Below are 24990 nucleotides of genomic sequence, written 5' to 3' on the forward strand. Positions count from 1 at the left end.
ATGCTGCTGGAAAGAGTCCGAGCTAGTTCAGAGAAGGCAGCTGAGATCTGCCCCTTCAGCAGGAGCCCAGGTAAGAGTCTCTCTCTTTCTCTCTCTCTTTGTTTTCTCTTCCCAATACTGGACAGCAACAACACCCCAGCTGTTCGTGGCGCGGGCGCGGGGGTCAGGAATTCCCACCCCACTCCGCATGGAATGGGTCCCCGGCCCAGCAAATGTCACCCTGGTCTCAGGAGGATCTAGTTAAGATACATTGCAGAGAGGAGGTCTCAGCTTGAACTAGCAGAGTGCTGGGGGGCGAGGGGGGGGGAAGACCCCCCCCTTTACATGTAACCGGGAAAGCAGGTGTTGGTAACATGTGGCTCGCCGATCTCTGGGGTGGCTACACCCCACTGTCAGTGACTTTCGGGGCTTGGGTCCCCGGCGCCTGGCTGCTGCAGGGTGGTAATATTTGGCGTGGCGTTTACATCATCTAGTTAGCAGATTTTCCCGTGCCTGGAGCTGTGTTCCCACGTGTTACTGTCCGAGCTGGGGAGGGGCTGGATCCATTGCAGGAGGCCTCTCCTGCTGGCTTTCTGCAAACAACGTTTAAAAAGGAAACAAAACGAAAAGAAAAGAAAACGTGTGCTGGGGGGGCCGGGGGGGAGCCTCGCTCGCTGTGTGGGGCTTTGCCTGCCACAGGCGTTGGGGACGGCTAATGAGCGGTATTGTTAGTGGCTGATCTGGACAGCTGTAGAGCGCGTGTCTGACCTGGGCTGTCCCAGCTCCTCCATCACTCGCGGCTGCCATCCCGCTCCCCTCCCGCAGCCCCCCACGCCTCGCCTAAGCCTCAGGCCCTTCTCCGGCCGGGCTCTGCCAGAGGGGTCCACAGGCGAGCTCCCTGTGCCCGCTCCTCGGGGATGTCAGCGCGCTCAGAGCAGCATCCTGTGTGTTGTTCCCCAGTCCGTGCCCCAAGCTGCGGGCAATCCACCAGCATGCGGGGGCTATTTCCGGGTACACTCCCCACCCGGGATAGGCTGGATCCCGTCTCATTGCAGTCCGCAGGAGAGGTCTGATATTGACTCACCCGGGAGCCGGATCGGGCCTTTCCGCTCCAAGGGCAGCGCTGGCGAGAAAGAGCCGCGTGTTAAGAGAAACTCGATTTATTAACACACCTTGCTTTGATAATAGGGCTTCTCATCCGCTTGTTGTGACCCAGCTGATGCTGTTAATCAGGTGGCAGCTCTGCCCTGGGATGACTCGAATATCTATTAACTGGGGGAGGGGGGGTGGGAAACCCTATTCTTCTGGAGTGAGAGAAATCAGACCACATTTGCCTTTAAATTAACTAGCCTGCCCGCTCTGAATAAGCAGCACAGGATTCGAGATACCGGATGCAGTGAATTATTATTCATTATTATTGACATTTTAGCTGGGGAGAATTTAATATAATAAGTAAGCAGCTAAAATTATGAAACAAGCAGCTGAACGCTGTCTAGATAGATCTCTCCTCTCCCCTCTTTACACATACCCCGCACACCAGCAGCCAATATGGCCTTCAGTCTATTTCACATGCTTCAGTTCTTTATCTATTCGGTTAAAAACTGTCTCACCCTTTAATAAATACCCAGCCCAGCTCCGATGCGTCCCGCTGCAGCCATCTCCCTTTGAATGGATTATCATCACCAGGGCACCGAGACAGAAGTCTAGCAGAGCCCCAACCGCTTAGCTCATTCAAATGCACATTGGCTCTGAGTTTTAACGAAAGGGTTTGGATATTTGTTCTGGTCCTTTTCTGTTGGAAGAAGCGTTCCCCAATGGGAGAAGTGGAATTCGAAGGGAAATCTTGTCAGACCTAAGGATTGGGTTTTTTAACTGTAGACACTTCAATACATCCCCGTCCCTGGACATGTGTGGACATAGCAAGAAGAAATCCCGCTTGATTGAGGAGTAAATAATCCAGGGAAATCCAGCTGATTTTTGCCGATTCCTCATCTGTTCGTTTGCTTGATTAACTCTTAGACTCGGGGGGATCTCTCTAGTTTTGTAACCTTTAAAACTCCTTCTTCCACTATGTCTAACGGATATTTGACTCCAAATAGTCTGATAGCTGCAATGTCCTTCCCGAAGAAGTGAATGTAGGTTAGCTAGCCTGGATGGTTAGGGACTGAAAGGGAAGCTTGGGTGAAATCCAGCAGGAATGTACTTGTTTAAAGGAACAGACTAAGATCTCGATATTACTTTCCTTTCTGCTTTCAGGGAATATACTTGGCTCTCTCCCGCCACCCTGGACTCTTTAGTCTGTTTCAGCAAGGAAAGAAAAATAATCTGGAATTTTAATCCTAAAAAAATGTACTTTATTATTTAGGGGTAGAAAAAATCACAGCTGCACAGGAGAGTGGAGATGTTAAGAAATCAATTGCTCAAACGTTCCTTGATGGTGCTTTATTAATAGAGAAGCCCTTTTAGACAAGAAATAAAATAGGGGTTTCCTGTATAAACAGAGACAAATAATGTACCGGTTCAGGAGAGCATCTAGAGTAAACCGCTAGCGGATTAAAATAGCATTTGCAGCCCTTCAGAACAGCTGTCACCCTGCAAAACCACTCGACTGGGTTTGGTTATTCGGTGTAAATCAAGCTGATGCCGCTGATCGAAAGCGCGAAGCCGCATTCATGGATGCCGGGGGATTGTCTGGGCTGGCGCCCGGCTGCCCTCTGAGCGGGCAGGTTGTTACACCCGCGGAAGAGCAATGGAGTTCCCGGGCTGGGGCTTTGTCAGAGGCTAGAAAATCAGAGACCCCGGGCAAAAAAGAATCGGAGCCTTTCCTTCCAGAGTAACCCATAAACCAGGAGCACAGGGTGCCCTCCCTGCGACAATTCCAGACCCCTGCATTGGTAGGAGATGTTAGTGCAACGCAAGATCCTAACAATGAAAAGTACAGCCCTCATCCCTCCCAGGTAACCCCCACGCCTGGGAGACAGAAAGCCCAACGAATACAGCTCCAGAGCCTGCAGTTAGCCGAAGGGGAAATGCTGCTCATGCAACACCAGATGCTCCAGACCTAAAAGTCTGTCCCTTGCAGCACATGCCTTGGCTCCACGATGGTGAATATAATTCCACACCAGTGTCCCTAGTTTAGGCATGAAAAGAATCACAACGCACTGCTTTGTGTAGATGTGAATTGTGCTTTAGAAGTTGGGTGGGTGCAAAAGCAGATCACACCCACCCACACCTTATACCCCTGCTCTTTGATAAAGCGTCATGGCTATCTGCAGCTATAGAGAGTATCACATGCCCTTTCTATCACGCCTCGGTCATAAGTGTTTCTCATTTGATACCATTAGTGTCGCCTGGCTCCTTCAGAGAAGGCGATCAATAGGACATAAAATTATTATTAAAGCTTAAAAGTTGGAAGTAACATTGAAGCATCGCACACCTTTCACCAAAATGCGTTTCATATCCTCGGAAAATGCAGGCAAATGGGGCATTGATTTTGAATTCATCTGCAGGGTACAGCAGGATCACTACGCCTGATTTCCCCAGACACCTTTTGCCTCTAAAGATCAGTGTCAATAAAATTTATCAGGGTGTTGTCGCACTTAACATTTGATTGAGCTGCCGATCTCGCCCAAAGTAAACAGTTGTCTTAAAAAAAACATAAAACTGGGGGGACGGGACTGGACACCCTTATTAGAAAGGCTTCTTCTGTTCCCCACGCCCGGGAAATGTTAGACTGGCTTGGCCAAGTCCTGCGATCCTGTGACACGGCGGGAAGTGGGAGGAGAAAGAGACAGGTTTCTCCAGCAGGTCTGCCTCCAGCTGCTCCCAAAATTCCGAGCGTGGCAGGCAACTTTGCAAGCTCAGAGTCAAGGGAGCTGTTCCGTGCAATTCCTGAAGAGCTTGGTTTGCCACGGAAGCCAATGGGAGCCTTTCCATAGGACTTTGGAAAGGGCTCGGATTTAAAGGGGGGGGGGGGAATAGATGAATAGAAATAATGATAAAAATCAGATTCCCATTGACTCAACTTCCCCCCCCCCATCCCCACTTGTCCCTCTGAGACCAACGTGGTCCAAAAGAAGAGGCGATGTAATCCTCCCAAAAGATCTTTTATCATTTTGCAGGTAGTTCCTATGAATTAATGATCTGGCCCATTTACTTTCAACTTTGGGACTTGATTCCCCCCTCCCCCCGCCGCCTTCCTGGGCAAAACCCTCTTCCTTAAAAAGAGAGGTTGTTTCACAGAGAGGGAGGGCGGTGGGATGCTCATGGATAAGAAGCTTTCCCAATATTTCGGCATTACTGAGGACAGTCCATCCAAACACGACCCTGCCCTTGGTTCTAGGGCTGATTGAAGAGTTCAACCCAGTTTGCAGCGCGCGTTGATCTGATTTTCCTGACCCCTGCGTGGGAGCGCAGACTGCAGGAGTCCATGCTCCAGCGTGGGCTCGGCCGCAGAGTCTGCGCGCTGTGCTAGGGCATGATCCTTCCCGGGGGAAATGTGAGCTTTTCGATCGGACAAGTAGACATTTAGCTCTCCCCCCTCACACGAGGCCGGTTTCCTCAGCTGAGGACGGTAGAAATATCTTCCACCTGTGGCCACAGTGGGACAGGAGAGGAACTTCAGGGGGGTGTCACTAGTGTATTTGCCAAATGAGGGGGGGTAAATACATGAAATGCAAAGCAATTTCCTGGGGGGTCTTAATTTTATACTTCCAGATTCGATGGGACCTCGCCCCCCAGCCAAATCCCAGCTTCACCTGGAAAGTAGGCCCCGGGCTTTGCTTTCACTAGTGATTTTGCAAGGAAAGTGATGCCCCTTGTGCTAACAAACTGCAGGAGGCTGCAAATTACTTTCTGAGAAATAGAATCAAACAATCTCAGCGCCGCTCCCCCTTCTCCAGCTGCTCTCCGCTTCCCTCTTCCGCCTGGCCTCCCTCTGCCCGCAAACCCACTGGGACAACCACAGGGCCCAGCAAAGCCAGCCTCAGATAAAACAATCCCTGGGAAGCCCCATTAAAGTATTTTCAGCGACGATCAGGCCGTATTCATTCCCCCCCACACACACATAAAAAATGACGAATGGTTCCCCTTGCCTCCGCCGGCCCCCCGAGCCCAGTCGAGACCTGCAGCCTCCCACTCGCCGGCGGTGATGCTATTCCACCCTCCTTTGCATGGGGTGAACTTTAAGGCAGCAGGGTTACTCCTCAGCCCTGTTTGCTCCTGTGTGCAACTCCCTCTTCTGCACTGCAAGCGCACGACACCTCCAGCGGGGTGTGGGTGTGTGTTGTGTGGACCCTGGATGGACTGGGGGGGGGGGTTCTGTGCCGAGCAGGCGTGTGGTCCGCTTGCTCGGGGAGGCCAGGGAGCGCCGGAGGGGAGAGGGCGGGCAGACCAGGGCCACATTTGGCTCTGAGACCCCGGAGCGGGCTGCAGCGCCCCATTTGTGCGGAGTTTGTGGCGGAAGGCGACGCAAGATGGATGCTCTTAAGGAACTGAGCGCGGGCAAGGACTGCTCCAATACAGAGATGCTCTTCGCTTTGCTGGCGCAGAATGAGGACGTGCGCAAAGGTACTGGGATTTTTTGGGGGTGGGGGTGGGGGTGGGGGGAAGCCGGCTTCTCAATGGGTCTGCAGACAGGGGATGGTTCTGGGGGGTCTTAGGACAGGTGCAGCTGGCACGAGCTCAGAGCATGGCGCAGGGTAGGAAGAGGAGTCAGGGCAAATGCGCACCCCTGGATTTGTACGATTAATTATAACTAATTATTACCTCGTTTATTTGAATGCACTTTTTTTTTTTTTGAGCCTCTGAACTTCTGACAACTGTAGGAGCCGGAGAAATGGAGAGCAGCCCCTCCGCCATTTATTTATTACAGATCGAGTTAATTGTACGTCTGTCGTCATAAATCAGGGGAGATCTTTTGCTGAAAAACGCAAAACAGCCTAAGGCGAATTAATGGTAGAAAGAGCTGCATGAAAATGTCATTTATCTGTAGTCCCGGGCGACCATGAATAATATTTCGGCTGCCCTGGACCAACTCCTTGCAAATGACGCCGGCGCCCTCGGTAGACGTATGTCCCTTGCCTCTGCTGATCATCGTTCCTCCGGGCAGGGATCGGTCTGAAACTTCTCGGGGTGCTCTGCTGGGAGACGCGCATCTACAGCGGAGCTCTGCAAAATCCAACCCGGGGAGGCAAACGAAATCTTCCCCTGCGAGTTCGCCCCAAAGGAGGCGCGATCGGCCCTGCTGCCATCAGTCAGGGGGCTGGGGGATCATACTGTCCCCCTCAGGGTGGGGAGTTCCTGCTCCCTGAAATGGTTTGATCGTTTCTCTCGGGTGCCCTGTGGTTTCTGATCGCAGTAATGCATTGGCTTATCGCTCAGAGGGCAAGGGATTAGGCGGGGCAGGAGAAGAGACAGGGAGGCATCGCCGACATATGTTTTAGCTGCTGCTTCTTTATAAAAGCAAGACATGCGTGAGGCCTTCCCTACCGCCTAGAGACTGGTCTATTTCCTTATCTGTTTCACCAGCTATTCGGAGTCACCGCGGCCCCCTCTCCGGTAGCCCTGCGCATCTTTTATGTCTGAACAGGCCCAATCTTCCCTTCCGTCCTTCTCTAGGCAAAAATTTCCAGGCAGCTTGACTGAGGGTTTTGCCTGAGAAAAGATTGCAGGATCGGGTCCAAAGTCTCGGGACCTTGAAATTAACTAGCCCCGAGAGGGTGAACTCATTGGGTCCGTGTTTTCAGCCTGCCTTGCAGCTTTGATAGGTTTTTCTGCTTGATTGTTAAATAGCAACGAACCTTTTACGCGCTGGATGTTGAAGTTTCATGCACTTTATTCAAAGTCTTATTGATACCCTGAGGGGAAAAGACGAGAATTGGGTACCAGGTCCTGGGACACAAGTACAGGGAGTAGCAGTCGCCACAGGAGCAGTTTGAAGAGGGGGCTTAAAATAAATCGGAGCGAGAAGCCTCAGATTTAAATTTTCTTTTTTTTTTTTTAAAAAGTCGGGTCTCAAGAATGAATTGAGCCTTTCCCAGCAGCAGATCAGAGAAATATTTTGTCCCTGAACAAAGTCAGAATGCAGGACACCTGCCTGCCCAGAGCACTGAGAAGAGGGCCCTGCATTATTTTTGAGCTTGGACTAGATGACCTCCTGAGGGCTCTTCCAACCCTAATCTTCCATGATTCTATGATTGCCTAAAACAGTTGATTGTAAAGGTATAATTCGGTTCCCTGGCCAGAAGGCTGCTGGCTGAGATCAGGGGAGTACAAGAAGCAGGATCAGAAGCTTGCAGGCTTGTTTCACTCGGGGGGTTGTTCGCATAACCTGTGCAATTCTGTTCCTTACCCAGATCGTTTTTGAAACACCCTCTAAAAGCCGTCCAGGGCACTAGTGCTTTGCGTTAGAGCCCTAACTCTAATGCACATTGAGAAGGGAAACAGCACCTCTGGCCTTTTCAGGATGCGGGCTAAACAGTGTTTTATTCCCCGGGCTAGTGATAGCTAGGTAAAGGAAGGTCTTTTTGCGCCGCCCCTGTTTCCTTGATTTGACCCTCTTCCGAACTAAAACACACTGGCACAGATGTATAAAGTTAGATCATTGGTTATTAGAGGCAACGGCCCAGCACTGGATTGTGCAGTTCAGACATGAAAAGGAGAGATCTCGGTGTTAATACAGCCCCAGAACAAAGGGGGGGGGGAAAGGCAGCCCCCCCACCCGACCCCCTTTACTCCTGCACCCTGCTCAGGTCTAAACCAGAGGAACCCCTCTTTTCTCTCTCCCGCCGCCGAGGAGAGGATCCGTATCGAGGCAGGACATTAAAGTTTTAGCAGAGGCTCACAATGCAAACAAAAGCTGAATGCCGCTTCAAGCGCAGGGCTGGGGCGTGGGGCGAGGCTGGCGGATAAATAATTGAGCAGCGAGCTCTCTACCTGGGCTTCCTGAGCAACCAGCTGGGCAAGCGCCGCGCTCAGCCCACCCCAGCTCCGTGCCGGGTTCGCCCGGGGACCTGCCTTGGTCACCGAGAAGGAGCGAAAATCTCCTCTTCGCTTTCTAGTCACTTGGGCACCACCTTGGGGAGGCCTTGCTAGTTCTTCAAATGTCACCCCCCTGCGCAGGTTCCAGGTGCCCACCCCTGAGTGCAGCCAGACCCTCAGACCTAAGCTGACCGGAAAGAGTCCGCGCAGAAACCCATAGTCACCCCCCGCCCCCCAGCCTCCGGCTCCAGTCTCTTTAGACTTTGAGCAAACTGCCCTGAACCGGCCCCCGAGCCGGGGGGGGGAGGTTGCACTTACACTTTATTTTCTCACCAAATTCATTCCCCGATTAATGGTTTAATGCCCAGCCTGGCTCTTGTCTGAGGCTAAAGGAAAGACACCTATTTCCTCGCCCTGGGTTCTGGGCAATAATGGCCGGGAGAGGGGCACTATGCAAACCTGATCGAGCAACAGCTCTTCGCCATGGGCCGCCCGGCTAGCACCAGGGAGCGTCGGTTGCGCCCAGCCCCGGGTGCAGGTCTGTACGGCCCCCACAGCTTGCCATGTTGGCAGCGTCGCAAGCAAAACACCCAGGATATGGCCTACGGGCAGCGTTCGCCACCTGCCAGCACCTGCTCGCGGCGCGTGTCCCTGCTGGAAAGCGGCGAACTTCAGTAGGCTCGGGTGATGCCTCGCTGGTTTCGGGCGGCCGGGCACGGGCACCCCCGGAGCAGGACCTGTCCGAAGCAGTAGGGGTCGCTGCACCCTGGCGGGGGAGAGATTTGCATACATCGAATTATCCTTCTGATCAGAAGACAAAGGTTTATTGCCAGTTTCAAGACGTGGGTCGGTGACTGTGGAGACCAAACTGCCCGTGGCTGCCGAGGTGTCAGGTACGAGAGATCGTCCCCGGTGCAGGATCACTGGACGGACCATGAAAACATTCGGCTATCGATGGCAAATACAGCGCAACCTTTGCTCACCCTGTCTGTAAAACAGGGGTCACAGAGCCATTGCACTGAATCTCGCATAAAACAGACCTCCCTCCCCCCCACCATTGGGAAGAAGTCGTTTGAATAAACAACGTGTGTACCTTTCCCTGTGTGTATTTATTGCACAGGCTGTTCTGTGACTTGGGCGGCTGGCAGGCCTGCACACACAAACACTGAGTGCATCCGATGAAGTGAGCCGTAGCTCACGAAAGCTTACTCTCTAATAAATGTGTTAGTCTCTAAGGAGCCACGAGTCCTCCTGTTCTTTTTACACAAATACTTGTTTCTCTGGAATACACGCAACACTTTACAGACAAATATTGGCTTGTGCAGGAGGTCAGAGGAGATGGTGGTCAGTTCTGGCCTTCAGTCTCAGGCTCTGGCAGGTACATCCCATGGCCGAGGTATTTGTACTTCGGATATCTGTTTGTACAACGGCCCGGGCAGCCCAGCTTTCAGTGCACTGGATCTTTACCCAGAACAGGTTGCCAGCCTGTGAATTAATTTATTTCTTTTGACGAAGTGCTTCAGATTCCCCAAGAAAATTAAGACCCGAGATAAACACAGAATAAAACCCAACGGTCAGGACACGGACTAGTGTTGGCTGTCTCAGGAACCCCAGGGATTTTTCACTGAGGCGGCTGCCTAGCCCGTTTATTCCTAAAAAGTTCAAGCAGCAGCATCCCTCCTGCGTGAAGCCTTGCAGCTAGTCACTGGGCTCCAGCAATTTCCTGGGGCTGAAATTAACCACAGTGCCCACGTGATCGCCCCCTCCAGGCTCTTAAAACTGACACCAGTGAGAGAAGCCGAAGTGACCCAGGTCTAAAAATAAACTGATTTAGTGAATTAAATCTCCTCTCTCTCCCCGCTTAGTTTACAGCGGCCTTTACCGTTTTAATTGTCAGGTGTGATTTGGAGAGAGATCCAGGGTGGGGTGGGGGATTCCTGATTGGTGCGGGGAAGGCTGTGACCAGGAATATTTGACTCAGGCCTAATTATAGAATTGGTAGCAGTGAGGGAGAGAGAGAGGAGATGTGTGTAAAGATGGCAAACCCAGGGCTCCCGGGGTCAAAAGCAGTTTAGATGTTTTTTTTTCCGGGGGGGGGGAGAAGGAAGGGTCGACCAGAAGGGCTACAAAGAACAATAAAAATGGGGGATCTGCTCCCGCATGTAAACCCAGGGAGGATGCTGAACCCTGAAGACACGTTTTAAGGACGTTTCCTCTGTCTGCTGGACTCACAATGCAACGTAAGGGTCTAGTCACTTAATAGGTGTGTGTGTGTGTGTACACACCCTGCAAGGCAGGAAATTAATTTCCATGAGGGTTTATATTAATTTAAGAGATTGTATTTTGTTTTGGAAAATCAGATTAGACGGCAAGGAGCAGAAGGAAGCAATATTCTTTGGTTATGAGACGGTGATTTGGGAGTCTTAAGCTTCCCCCCCTCATCCCTCCCCCCCCCCCAGCTGGGGTCTTGGGGGTTAGACAGCAGCACCTTCTGTCTGACCTGAGCAGCGTGTGCGGAGGAGCTTAATTGGGGCTGGACAGTTGCTAAGACTATGGGATGCCAACCTTGGAGTCTAACGTTAGCTGGCAAGTTGTTTCTCTCTACTTGCAATGTCTTTGCTGTATTTTTTTTTCCGGGAGGGGGGGTTCAGATGATCAATAATTGTGTGTTTGTTTCAGGACATTTTAGCACATGGCTTGTTTTGCAGGGGGGCGATATATTAGACAACACAACGAGCCTGTCAAATTATTGTTGTTGTTACTGTGAATATTTCCCTGGGAATTTATACAAAAAAAAACAGAACTTTTTTTTTGGCCAGTGTAATTTGTACTGGTCGGTTTTGTGGATGGTGGAAATGATATTCTCTGGGTAGAAACAGAATCAAAAATCTAATGAAGATAAAACTCTGTTTGCGGCTCTTCTGTTTAAAGGACCAGGAGAGGACTCCTCCAGGAGCGCCAACAATTGGTTTCGGTTGCGGTAACATTTGTTTGTATGTTTATTTGCTGGCAATCCAGGAGCCTCCAAAAGCTAGCCGCAATGGGGAATCAAAGAAGCGATGAAATCGGGCTCCGGCGTGAACCGTTTGCCTTGAAAATGTTTCTCTTTTTCGACTGGCACCTGTGAGTGTGTTCGGCTCCCACCAGGTGCGCCTGGGCGGGCTGGAGAAACCCACTTCGGACGCGTTTGCGTCCAACCCGCAGATTTGCAATTTAGCGGCGTTTCTCTTCTGCAATTTTGCAATGGACAGGCTTCGGGGGCTGGTTGGTTTTTAATTATTTTACCGGATGCGGAAAGTATACCTCCAAAATACGCCTTCTCCAGCAGAGATCTACAGCAACCGTTCATTCAAGGACATCACTAGAAATAATCCGGCGCCTCTTTCCCCTCCTGAAATAGGAAATCAGAATCAATTGCAGCTCCCCAGAGGCATTTGAACCCGTTTCTTTTCTGACCTCCCCCGGTATTTACTCTTAAAAGGCACTTTCAGCATCTTTGGCTCTTGAATAATAAATCCCCGAATTTTATACACATCCCCACGCACGTGTTGCATTTGCAATTTTAAAAAGAACAGCGTGGGAGATCACGTGATCTAACGTGGCGGCTTCCCCGTGTCTATTTTTAATATTGATGACCTGTGATGTGCTTTTGGGATGTATCGTTTCAATGTGTGACCGGCGCGAAATTGTTGCTGTCGTTCTGGGCCCCAGGATGCGAGGGAGACAAGGTGGGTGAGGTGCTCTCTCTGATTGCACCAGGCCTGAAGAACAGCTCGGGGGACGCTCCAAAGCTCGTCTCCTTCCCGAGCAGAAGTTGGCCCTTGTCTCTCTCACATCCTGCAGTTGCACTGTGGGCTCTGGACCTGCCGTGGCTCTTGCAATGTAGGCGAATCCAAGCCTGGACACGCTGTGAAGTGTCTCCCCATCGAGCCAGTTTGTGCCTGTGTCTGAGAGAGCTGAATTCCTGCTCGCTAACGTGCGCCCGATGCCCGAGCCCGAGCCACCGATCCAGGAAACGTGTGTGGACACAGAACGTGTGTGGACATAGAACGTGTGTGGACATAGAACGATGAGTCGGAGCTCCTTCCAGCAACTGGAGCTTCATCTATGTGCAGACGTTGCCCCCAGATCTGATCCAATCCTGTTCCAACTGAAGCCTTCCCATTGCAAGGGTGGGATCGGGCCCCTACTTGCTTTAGAAGTGAGAAATTAAACCGCATAATTATGTCCTTTATCCCTCTCTCCCCCCTCCCAGAAATCCCGCTCTGTGCAGGCTGCAACCAACACATTGTGGACCGGTTCATCTTGAAGGTGCTGGAGAGACACTGGCACAGCAAATGCCTGAAATGCAGCGATTGCCAGACCCAGCTGGCTGAGAAATGCTTCAGCAGAGGGGACAGCGTGTATTGCAAAGAAGACTTCTTCAAGTGAGTAAAACCAAACCAAACCCAGCACCCTTGGAGGAAGGGGACGGGGACGGGGCAGAGATTTTAGGGCAAGGATATGGGGGGAGAGGGGAAGGGAAGTGACTAGTCACCGGGATTCTGTCCATTCTAAACAAATAACTCGGCAATGATTAATCTTAGCAGGGCCCTACATGGAGGGTGAATGCAGAAGCAGGGTGAGGGGGGTTGTGGCGCCGGGTCACTGTTCTGCCCTCCTAGGGGATGCTGGGAACTGCTCTGATTTGAACTGGGCTCCAGCCCGTCCGCACATGCCACCGGCTTGCGCTCTCTCTCCCTTCAAAACATACGGCTTCCCCGGAGATCACGGTTGCATCTGAGAACTGTCTGCATGCAGAAAAGGACCCTGCGAATAAAGAGGCTGATAAAAGAAGTTCTGTAGGGGAGCGGGGGGAAGAGCCCGATTTGCCTTTCTGCACCTCACCCCGCAAACGGCTTTCGGGGCAGCGGATGCAGGTAGCCGGGGAAATCTGCATCCCCGCCTGACTTGCGTTGCAGCCGCTGCTCAGCCTCCGGTGGCGGGGGTGCGAGCACATAGCCACCCGCGGTACCCCGGGGCCTGCGCTGAGCTCCCAGCGGAGCTTTGCCTGGCCAAGAACCCCCCCGAGACACACGCCGGGTACTGACACGCGACCTCCGCACCAGAGCTTAAACCATCCCCCCACAGAAAGGGGTCAGTCCCCAGATAGCCCGGGGGGAAACCCCCACCCACAGAAGGCTACGTCCTAAACCTGGAGGGTTACATTTTGATTCCAGCCACGATTTTATGTATTTGGTAGCAGTAAATGGGGGGGAGGGATAGCTCAGTGGTTTGAGCATTGGCCTGCTAAACCCAGAGATGTGAGTTCAATCCTCCAGGGGGCCATTTCGGGATATGGGGTAAAAATTGGGGATTGGTCCTGCTTTGAGCAGGGGGTTGGACTAGATGACCTCCTGAGGTCCCTTCCAACCCTGATATTCTATGATTCTATGAAAAGCAACTCCCCCCCCCTCTTTCCGGTCTTATCTCAGTGGTAATAGGTAAATCAGGGCGCAAATGTAAGAGTCCACACGCCCTTCCCGTAGGGCAGAGCTCACCCAGCGTTTGGGGCCGCGCTGGTTTTTCTTCCAGATTTTGCATCCAGGGCAAAAAAGAAAGCGAGCCCTTTCCTTTGTGACCCTGCAATAGAAACCATCCGCAGTAAAAACCAAATAGGGAATGACCGTCGAGTCTGGAAAGCCCCCTGCTCGATACAGAATTAAACTCCCTGGACACTTGGGCGGTAGACACGACTGAAAGTGTATTTGGGGCCATTCGTTAAAATGGTGTTGATGTAAAAGGGGGGCGGGGGGGAGAATCCAACGCTAGTGTCCCCAGACAGGGTCCTTGCAGGATCGGGCCCGAAGGAGCTGGCTGGTTGGCGGGGATGCTGCGTTCCGGGGGTGCTGGCCTCTGGGAGGGGCGGGCGCTCAGCACCTCGGAAGAACCAGGCCCTCAGCCTTCAGCCTGGTCTGCCGGGGCTAGGAATAAACAGAAACCCAGAGCAGGCCAATGCTCTGGCCGCTTCTCTGGGGCGGGGCTGGGACCCCCCCAGCGCTGGCGAGCAGCAAGGGGGGCGTTCAGACCCGCTTCCATGGACGTTTTACCGAGCCAGGAGACCAGGGGGACCAGGCGCGCAGCGTGGCCGGGGCTGGAACGCGTGGGGGGCGGTGCAGCCGACCCCCCCCCCCCAGGGATCTTTCCTGGGCCCAGATCTGTGTCTTGCTAAACGCCAATGATCCAGCCCCCGTTCCCCCCCTTCCCTTCTGAGCTAAGAGCCCCCCCCCCCCAGCAAATCCTGCCGGTCGCTTCTCGCACCGCGCAAGCTCCACCGGGGCCCAGGCAAGGCGCTGAGATGCGCCTCCTTGGAAGACAACTACACGCCCACCAGCTGCGCTGCAGACCCCTCTCAACGGCGGGCAGCGGCCTGGCAGGCTCTGGTTCAGGCATCCCCCTTCCTCCAAGCAGATGCCTCGCTTCAAGCACCCCATGAGGCCTCGGAGCGTCCTGCCCTTCAGGCCGGCTACACATCCCATGCTCAGGCGCAGCGTCCTTCCCGGGCCGGCCCCTGGGATTCCGGTGAGCGGCCAGCCCCGCCGGAGGGCAGGAGTTGGCTGTGATGCGACCAAGGATTCACTCAGAAAGAAAGTGAACCCGGTAGGAATCGAGCAGGTCCGAAGCCTCCCGTGACCCAGAACCAGCATCTGCCCCTGCCCTAGGGAATCTTTCTTTGCAGTTCAATAAATAGCAACTTTCTGTTGGATTTTTTTTTTTTAAATAGGAGGTTTGGGACCAAATGTGCCGCCTGTCAACAGGGGATCCCCCCGACCCAGGTGGTGAGAAGGGCCCAAGATTTTGTCTACCACCTGCACTGCTTCTCTTGCATCGTGTGTAAAAGGCAGCTGGCCACGGGGGACGAGTTCTACCTCATGGAGGACAGCCGGCTGGTCTGTAAAGGAGACTATGAGACCGCCAAGCAGAGAGGTAACGGGGCAAGTCAGCCTGGGATCGCCCTAGCTAGCACAGTGCTCCGGGGAAGCTAGAGAGACGGGGGATTGCTCCTGGCCACCCACCGACCCACCCACATTCCTTCCCATACAAGCTGGTATATCAAGCAAGATTCCCTAACAGAGATGAAGGGAACTAGATACAACGGAGTGATCTGCAGCTTAGGGTGTCTCCTTCAAAACATAGGCTCAAGAAGACAAAGGGTTCCACCCTTACACTGCTCGGAGAGATTTATTTTATTTTCCAAAATATAAAATCAGTGAGAGAACTAAGAACATAAGAAGGGCCACACTGGGTCAGACCAAAGACCCATCTCGCCCAGTGTCCTGTCCTCCGACAATGGCCAGTGCCAGGTGCCTCCCAGGGAATGAACAGAACTGGTAATCACCAAGTGATCCATCCCTTCTCGCTCATTCCCAGCTTCTGGCAAACAGAGGCTAGGGACACCATCCCTGTCCATCCTGGCTAATAGCCACTGATGGATCTATCCTCTATTAATTTATCTAGTTCTTTTCTGAACCCTGTTTTATCCTGGCCTTCACAACATCTCCTGGCAAGGAGTTCCACAGGTTGACTGTGCCTTGTGTGAAAAAAATACTTCCTTTTGGTTGTTTTAAACCTGCTGCCTACTAATTTCATTTGGTGACCTGGAGTTCTTGTGTTATGAGAACTAGGGGTCACCAAATCAGGGGTCACTATTAGCCAATTATTAATTACTTTCATCCCTCTCCTACCATATAACAAGTAAAACCTACTTGAGAATGCCCAGCAGCGAAATAACCCATATTTCAGCTTGAAAGGGGTCTGTATTTTTGTATCTGGGCTTAGGATAGTTTTTTTTGGGGGGGGGGCCATCCTGAGGCAAAACTTCTATTGACTTTATTGAGTTTTGGCTGATGCTTTGACATGGACGCTTGTGTTGCCATTGACTCCAATGGGGCAGCAAGAGGATTGAGAAATTGTTCTTCTAGGGGTCTCCTTCCGAGTTGGGAGCTCTCGGGGACCACACGCTAAAGCGATATCTTGATTTTGAAATTCATACTAAGCACCAACCTCTTCCAGACACGTGATCTTGTAAAGTCAGGTGAATTCATAGGACGATCATGGAAAACGCCTAAAATCTTCCCAGCTTAGTAGTGTTCCAGATTTCCAACGGGAAAGGATAACCAGCTATTTCAGCCTTCACTGGTTTAAAGTGAGCAACGTTCCATTTTCTGTAGGAGTGGTCATGTAAATTGGACAGCTCTCTGCTGTGGTAACTATCCATCTACATATCCTTCCATGCGTCCAAAATTCAAACCCCATTCAAATTCAGACATTGCTGAGTACTAGCTATTTATAGAGCGCACACCATTGCTGAAAGAGAACATACAGTGGGGACACACCCCCACACACACAGTTTTGAGGTGGTTATTAGAGTTTCAGGTGCAGATTTTTAAGACCGGATGTTTGCTGATGCCCTAGGCAAGCAGTCGGGCAGAGATCTGGGTGGCACAAAGCAACGTTAAAAGTCTCTCCCTTTCTAAGTATAGTTGAGACTAATTGTGAACACTTTGGTTCTAGAACAAGAGGGTTTATTTAGCCACCGAGTTAACGCTTCAGCCCTAGTGTGTTCTACACACACATCGCAGGTCGAGGGCCCAAGATAATGTGATTCCCAACTAATAAGACAGACCCCAAGGTGTTCGATAGGTGGTTTTCCATTCAGTCCTCCCTAAACTTGACTAGCAGATTAACCCGTTGGACTTTTCTCCCATTGCCCCAGGCTGGGTGTCTTCTGTGAGCCACTGAGGTCCTGGGTCTCTCACCCATCCTCCAGCAGGGGGGGTTGAATGAACTGCACCGCGGCTACTTCCAGGGGTTTGATCTGATGTTGCCTGGAATTTGGGATTTCAGGGGGAATGCATTGCCCGTAGTGGTGCCCGCTGGTCTGGGCGTTAGGACAGTCAGAACACACGCAATTTTGCACTGTGAACTCCAGCGCCACTTCGGTTTTGCGTACCACAGACACACTCCCCAGGCTCGGCTCTGGGGGCCCTATTCATAGTCTGCTGCCGGTAGAGGGGCTAGAGGCGAAGAAAGCAGAACAGTGGGGGGGTGGGGGGTGGGGAACCGGTGGGAATAATTCTCACGCGGGGAGCGGACCACGGTGGAGCCTTCGAGAATTATTGTGAATTTCCACTCTCACTTTTAGAACGCGCATCCATTCAGTCTAATCGGCGGCCCAATATTTGTACCCCATTTAAGTAGGTCAGAGTTGCCGCTCAGGGGATAGTTCATAGCCTTGCTCATTCAAAAAACCAAAAAACCCAAACCCAGAGCACACATCGATTAGTTTGTATCCCAGGAGAAGTTTTAATACTAATGAAGATTTGCTTCAACACAGGAGCACTGACATGAAAAACGGGCTTTCTATGTATAGCACTCCGCACACGATTGCATACCCAAGTCAAAACTTTATTCAATAATTGTGTCTCGGCTTAATCGGCATCACTTGCAGCTCCTTTCTTTATGGTTGTCTTTTATTTGTGTAATCTGAAGAAGATCTATTTAAATATCTCTAGATCGACATTATGGCTTATTAAATGGCTACTTTCCCCTCCCTCCCTAAATTAACACCGGAGAATAACGAAAAGGAGGACTTGTGGCACCTTAGAGACTAACCAATTTATTTGAGCATGAGCTTTCCTGAGCTACAGCATCCGATGAAGTGAGCTGTAGCTCAGGAAAGCTTATGCTGAAATAAATTGGTTAGTCTCCAAGGTGCCACAAGTCCTCCTTTTCTTTTTGCGAATACAGACTAACACGGCTGCTACTCTGAAACCGGAGAATAACGATATTATCACCCCATGAAACCATAGTGATTTTCGTTCTCATTTTATACACTGCTTGTCCCTTAAATGTTAGCAAAGTGAGCACAGATTTGTTTTCCCCTGGATTCCCCCCACCTCCCGTTCCAGACTAGCTTTAACGCGAGCAAAGCCAACCAGTGCATGAAACTCCAGGTCCAGCTTTTCACTCCTCGTCCCGAGCCATTCTTCAGGCGACTGTGACTCAAATTGGGCTCTCTGCTTGGGCAATAATGCGCGTTATTTCTTGCCAACGTTTGCAGAGGCGGAGTCCACGGCAAAAAGACCCCGAACCACGATCACAGCCAAGCAGCTGGAAACCCTGAAGAACGCTTATAACAACTCCCCCAAACCTGCCAGGCACGTGAGAGAGCAGCTGTCCTCAGAGACCGGGCTGGATATGAGAGTCGTACAGGTGAGATGGGGCAGCGCAAGCATCCCACGCGGAGATCCCTGCCTCCTTGGAAAGCCAAGGGAGTCCACGCCCCACTGAATCGCTCTTATTTGGGAGGGTTCGTTTTACAAACAGGTATTGACTCAACAATGCATTTTAGTTGGTCAGACTGGATCCAGAAAACAGTCTTTTGTAATTATTAAACATCTATCTTGTGGTGGTCATCTCTGTACAGACCCAGAGTAATGGCCAGTCCTTGTGCTTTCACAATGGTTTCAACACACACACACACAGAGAGATTTGCCCGAGCGTATTTGCTACAGCTGGGTGAAATGCTCCGAATTTGGATTTTTATAGTGTTGGTCAAAATTTGAAATGTTGACCAAAAAACGGGAACGGGGGCGGGGGGAGAATCACAATTTTCACAGATCCGCGCCCTCCACCCCCTTCACTCTCGTTTTCTTAAAAAGACCGGTTCTAAAGCGGGCAAAAAATTTACTCATCTTTTGCAGCGTAAACAACACACACATCGGCGGTTTGAATTTTGACAAAGAAAACCAAACCTTGAAATAATTGTTCAGTGAAAGTTTCGCAATTTCCTTCCATTTTTGGTGCGCAGCTAATATTTGTGCCTGATCTCTGTGTTCCCGGCTCGCCCAAGGCTCTGGTCCTCCAATGCACCCTACGCCCGGGGGCTCCCTTGTCTCCGGGGGGACTCTGGGCCGGCGCAGTGGTACCCCCGTGCGCGATGAATAGCTCGAAGAGCGGGCTGAAAGTTTTTGTCATTGAAAAAAGTCATTTCCTTGAAAACCAATTTTTATATGAAAACATTTTATTTGATGCAAATATTAAAATTGTTGCCATGCCTCCCCCCCCCCCCCGCTTTTAGAAAACTAGAGACTTCTCAAGTTGTTCCTTTAACCCCCTTTGTTTCCTTGGGCAGGTGTGGTTCCAGAACCGAAGGGCTAAGGAAAAAAGACTAAAGAAAGATGCTGGGAGGCAGAGATGGGGCCAGTACTTTAGGAATATGAAAAGATCCCGGGGGAATTCAAAATCGGACAAGGACAGTATCCAGGAGGAGGGCCCAGATAGTGATGCTGAGGTCTCCTTTACAGGTAAGAGGAAGAAGGTGCATGCTCTGGCTGGCACGGCTGGTATGCTGCGGAGATCACAAGCGTGTAATCAAGGCTTGAGCGAGATTTCAGGGTGCATAGGCCTCATGCTAACCCCCTGGACAGGGGTCAATTTCACCCCAAGGGCATTTTTCACCCAGCCTTCTTCCAAGCACAGCTGCCGGTTTTGCATCACAGTTTCATTTCGTTCTTTAAATACCATTTGCTTGCTCAGCATTTCCTGCCATAAAATAATCAAAGAAAACAAATGCCCAATACAGGTGAATTAAACTGGGAACATAAACACAAATACGTGCCGGCAAGAACTGGAGCAAGCCATGACTGAGTCAGCGTTCTGCTAAGTAACTTCTCTCCACTGTGACCGCAGTGAGTGATTTAGATCTCCTCGGGGCAGGAGACAATTTGGACTCAATTGCATTTGAGAAACTAAAGGTGGAAGTTATATATATTTTTAAATGGTGTCACATTTGAAACCATCAAAGGAAAAACATGAAGAATGTCACTCCGGATTTGTCTGGGCAAGTGACCTCTGACATTAAAGAAATACTTCTCTTTGAGGAACTTTATAAATGACAAAGATGTAAAAGCAAAAAAGTCCAGAATGATTGATCAGAATGTTTATATTGCAAATATTGATAGGGGAGTCTCTGCAACCCATTGGATTGTTTCTGGGGTGTTCATATTCCATGAGTTATGTTCTGGAAGTGTTTTTATTTCAACGATTTTTGGGGAGTGGGGGTTATTCCACTGAATTATTATGGGGGTATTTTTTATTTCATCTCCTTGTTTTGGGCTGTTGCTCTCATAGGATTTCAAGCTTCTTTGGAGGAGAGATGTCACTCTGTCATCTGTTTTGACAGACATTCCCTCAAGCTTTGATGCAATAGAGCACTTAACCACATGCTTAACTTTAAGCAAGAGTAGTTGCCCTTGACTTCAAAAGTGTTCTCCTGTTGCTCAGTGCTTGCTCAGTGCCACAGACACCTCCTCTTCATGGCATTTCTTAGCACAGCCGTCAGTTAACTGCTCCTTCCTGTGATCTAGTACCTTCTGCCAATATAAGGCACGGATATGGGCCCATTACCATAGTGTTCAAGAACCTCGCAATGCCAAAAGTAGTTTTGAGCCCAAAACATCAAGACCTTCCATTCTGAAAACGTTGAAACCTGAGGTTTTGACATTTTCAAAATGTTTTTTCCAATTTTTCAAAATGAAATTTTGTTGAGTCTATGTAGTTTTGGGGAAATTTTTGGTTTTGTCAAAACAGCATTTTCCCATGGAAAACTCTTTAGATGAAAAATGTTCATGCAGCTTTATGTATACATCTATTTTAAATTTCAGCTTGTCTATTGATTCCCTAACGTATTAAATTTTCATGCCTGCTCCCATATGATCTTATGCAGCATCATTATTCTATATGAATAGCCCATTACACAGTAACTAAAAGTATTAAACACAATTATTGATAAGTTGAAGATATGCACCAGGTTGATATCCTAGATAAGAAAGTCATTCTCAGTTTTTATGAAGGGTCCAATAAATGCAGATATAATTTTGCTGGTAACTAGAAAATATGTTTCATTTTCAATAATGTTTTTAAGTGATCCAAATATACTCCATTAACTATTTCTAATCACCCCAAAACCATTGCAATTTTAATTCCTTTTCCTAAGTAATGAATGGTTTTCCTTTAGATCATTCCCTTCTATCAGTGAGTATCACGGTAGCTCCTGAAATGATAGCGAAAATAGAGATAAATATAACTAATGAGGCCATAATAATAATTAATAAAAGGAACACAGAACAATAGAAAGAGGCAGATCTCAAGAGCCTAGACTCACATCTCCCTTAAAAGATATTTTTTTAAAATAAGGTTATTTCTTAGTATCTACATTTCATACATGTTTTTAAAAGCCCAAGTGAATTAGACTCTTGCCCCCAGGATTAAAAACAAAATCCCATTGACTTGGCTGAGATCCAGCCAGAGATAGAAAACAGAGGTAATAAGGAATTAAGAAATGACAAGACCAACATAGCATTGAAAAGCTGTGAAAAACATGCAAGTCCTCTCTCTCTCTCTCTCACCATTCACACCCATCTAATCTATCTGTCCATCTGTGGGTTTTACAGTTCCACAGCATTCAAGGTTTCTGATCAGATTGTCTCCAGCTAGTTTGCTTTCCCAATAAATCAAGCCCGTTTCCCTTTCAGATGAGCCCTCTATGTCAGAAATGAGTCACTCCAATGGGATTTACAGCAACCTAAATGAAGCTTCTCCTGCTTTGGGGAGACAAGCTGGGACCAACGGGAGCTTCTCTTTGGAACACAGTGGCATTCCCGCTCAGGACCAGTACCACGACCTCAGATCCAACAGCCCCTACGGGATACCCCAATCGCCAGCTTCTTTGCAGGCCTTGCCAGGCCACCAGCCTTTAATCTCAAGCTTGGTTTATCCAGACAATGGTTTAGGCATCATAGCTCAAGGTGGACAAGGCGTGCCCCAGCCAATGAGAGTCTTAGGTGGGAATGGACCCAGTTCTGATCTCTCCACAGGGAGCAGTGGAGGGTATCCAGACTTCCCTGCAAGTCCTGCCTCTTGGCTAGATGAAGTTGATCACGGCCAGTTTTGATACAGGACCCACCACAATGTGGGGAAAAGACTTCAGGCTACTAAGCATCATCTACTGTTGAGAATATAATGTGGGGCAAAAAATGACCTCTGAGGAAAAAGTAAGATAGTTACATGGAGAAAGAAAGGCAAATGTGCTCAAGAGGCTGGCCAGCTGTGGGTTAGCAAAAGACAGTTGACCAAGGAATCATGTCAGAGTGACTGGCTTAAGAAAAGTCCAAGTGAAACTGCTCATAGTGTCTTTACAGAACAGTATTGACCACCAAGACTCGTGCTTTACAGAGCTGATAACGTATTTTGTTTTCTGTTGTCAGTTCATTCTCCAAAGCAATGACTTGCTTCATCACTTACTTACCCCTCAAGCTTTTTTAAAAATAAAAATCTCAGCCATTGTAAAAGAAGCAACAATGTCTATATTTCTACAGGAGAAATGTGAACAATGAATAATCTCTTCACAAATTCATGGTAGAAAACCATGTACTTATTTCTCTGTTCTTCCAACAGGTTCAAAAAAAAGCAGTGACAGAATAAGGCTTTTTTGTTTTATTTTTGAATTTATATTAGCTTTTCTAAATTTAAATGGGCTTTAATATGCCAATCATTTATTAATAATCACATTTTCCTTTATACTATGAGGACTCTATGTTAACTTTGCTTTTCACCTTTTTAATTTGTAGATGCTAGCTTTATTCTTTCCACATCAATGTTAAACTGTGAATAGATGTATTTATTATCAAATAACCACTGTTTTCCAACAGGGTCAAGAAAACTCTTGACCCAAGAATATTGGTCTTTCTGGATTGTTAAACTAATGTTTTTCTTTACTGATTCCTCTATGACAACTTTATTGCAAAGCTTTTTAAAGTTGCACCTCATGTCTTGTTGCCAAATACTGTCTCAACATTTTGTTAGACTTGGTTTAGTTACAACTGTTCTTCATATGTTGTTGGGGAGGCATTCCAATGAGCATACTTATGTTCACCACCACTACACTTTCTCCATTCTATGCATTTGTGTATTTCACAGCAGATATAGTGAAAACTGATTGTGAAGAAAGGCAAAACAATATGTATACTGTTACCTGTAAAATTGAATATTGAATTAACTGTAGATTGTGTATGTCCAGTGTCTTATTTATATTCTCTCTCTCTCTCTCTGATGATCAAATACTTTATGACTTCAAATAAATTTGTCAGTTAAAGTTTAAATAAGTCTTTTGCTAAATTCACAGTAAAAGCACCAATCTGGGTAAATACCATCTTTAAAATAAATAAAATAGCCCCTCAAGACTTGAGGCCCTGATTCAGCAAAGCACTTAAACACATGCTTCACTTTAAGCACATGAGAAGTCCCATTAACTTCAAAGTACTTTGCTGAACTGAGGCTAAAAAAGATGGTCTCCCTGGTAACCTTTGGGAGCTATAAGCAATATTGTTAAATGATTGCATAGTCTTTGATGACTGACAGCCATTTTCGATGACCTAGGATTATTTCTTAGCACTTGAGATATGGGAAGAAATACCCAATAACGCAGATGGTTTCCAGTTAGTCTGTGGCAACACATTCTGCATCTTTAGACTGTAAAGTCCATACATTAAACAACAGAGGCCACAGGAGTTTAATGGAGTGAACTGAAAAAAGGGGAAGGAGAGTTAACCTGTTTTTCCCTCCCCTAGGCCATAGTTTTCAAACGTAGCTGACTAAATGCAGATCAAGGCACCTTTTATTTAGATTTAAATAAAGATTTAAGGCCCAAAGGGGGAGATTTTCAAAGGGAAAAATGGGATTTGAATGCCCATCTCCCATTGAAAATCAGCGAGAACTGGGGGCCTAACTGCCCTTTGTGCCATTGTCAATCTCCCCCAAAGTGTTCAGACTTGAATGTCTAAGTTTAGGCATCCACGTCCGCCTGTAGGCAAGTAAATAAGACTTGCTGTTTCGAGATTCTGCAGAGATGGTCTTCAGCAAGCACTGTATGCTCAACCCTCTACGATCAGACCCCGCATCCAGCAAAGCACCTGAACACATGCTTACCTTTATGCTTGAGGTGAATCCCATTGACATCACAGCTTTTAAGTGCTTTTCTCAACAGGGTTGGGCAACTGCCCTGGAGGCTAAGGTCCCAGTCCTACCTAGATGTGTACACATGCCTAACTTTACTCATGGAGAGTAGTTGATTTGACATCAGCATGCAAATCACCAGAGGATCAGGGCTCATGGGCCTCACTATAGGTGACTACATTTAAAAAAAATCTAGGCCTTAATTTTTACCTGGGATCAGCTATTTAAACATACACGTTCCTGTTACTAGCATATGGGTGAGTATTTTCTTCTGGACCCTCTGGCCTAGGAGCAGCATTGTTAACTTATGAGTTAAGACAAAAGCATGAATGTTAAAATGTTCAAGGCTATTTACTCCTGGCCTACCAGTACACATTTCTTTCACATGGGGGTGGGAACAATGGCTATTCAGAAAGTGGGCATCTTTTATCAATAGGTACTGGTAATATTTGAGACTCTGTCAAACGACTTCTCTTGAACTCGACGCCTCACACTGGAGTCAGTTCTACACACAGAGTAGTTGCAGGATTGGGGCTTTGGGGAATAAAATTAAAGAAAGGAGGACGATAACTGCTTGTGTTTCTGGAGTCAGAAAAGCTTTTTGGTTCTATCCTCTGCTGCAAGAGGCATCAGCTAATGGTTTCAACATGATCTGGGAGCCAAGTTTTCCTGAATTCTAATTCTGACTGACAGAGTCCTGCTGTGAACATAACTGCTTTTCCTCAGTTTCCCAATGTGTAAAATGGGACTAGTACTCATTTCCCTCACAGGGATGTTGCAAGGGTTAGTTAATGTTAGTAAAGCAGTTTGGAGGTGGAAAAAAATTCCAAAATGTGATTAGCGAAACCTTTGTGTATCCTGCCTGGTGGGGAAGTGGGGGATGGGATGCTACATCACAGGCCAGCCCTAGATTGAACGGGTGCCCTTACATCAATTCTGTAAAGAAAGTACATGAGGATGCGCCCACCATGAAGT

General features: G+C 48.8%; 1 protein-coding gene across 2 annotated transcripts; it reads left to right on the top strand.

Moving 5' to 3' along the window:
* Window positions 1-21955, top strand: LHX3 (LIM homeobox 3). Of its 2 annotated transcripts, none has more exons than XM_077835975.1 (6): window positions 1-70; window positions 12215-12386; window positions 14723-14925; window positions 18062-18213; window positions 19136-19307; window positions 21537-21955. In XM_077835975.1, exons 1-6 carry the CDS (start codon window positions 1-3, stop codon window positions 21953-21955), a joined length of 1188 nt encoding a protein of 395 aa, XP_077692101.1. The 2 variants fall into 2 exon arrangements, with proteins under 2 accessions (XP_077692101.1, XP_077692100.1); XM_077835974.1 differs by lacking the exon at window positions 1-70 and adding an exon at window positions 5454-5547.
* Window positions 21956-24990: the final 3035 nt, after the last annotated feature.

This window comes from Eretmochelys imbricata, chromosome 16 (genome assembly GCF_965152235.1).
Source record: "Eretmochelys imbricata isolate rEreImb1 chromosome 16, rEreImb1.hap1, whole genome shotgun sequence".
NCBI lineage: Eukaryota > Metazoa > Chordata > Testudines > Cheloniidae > Eretmochelys > Eretmochelys imbricata.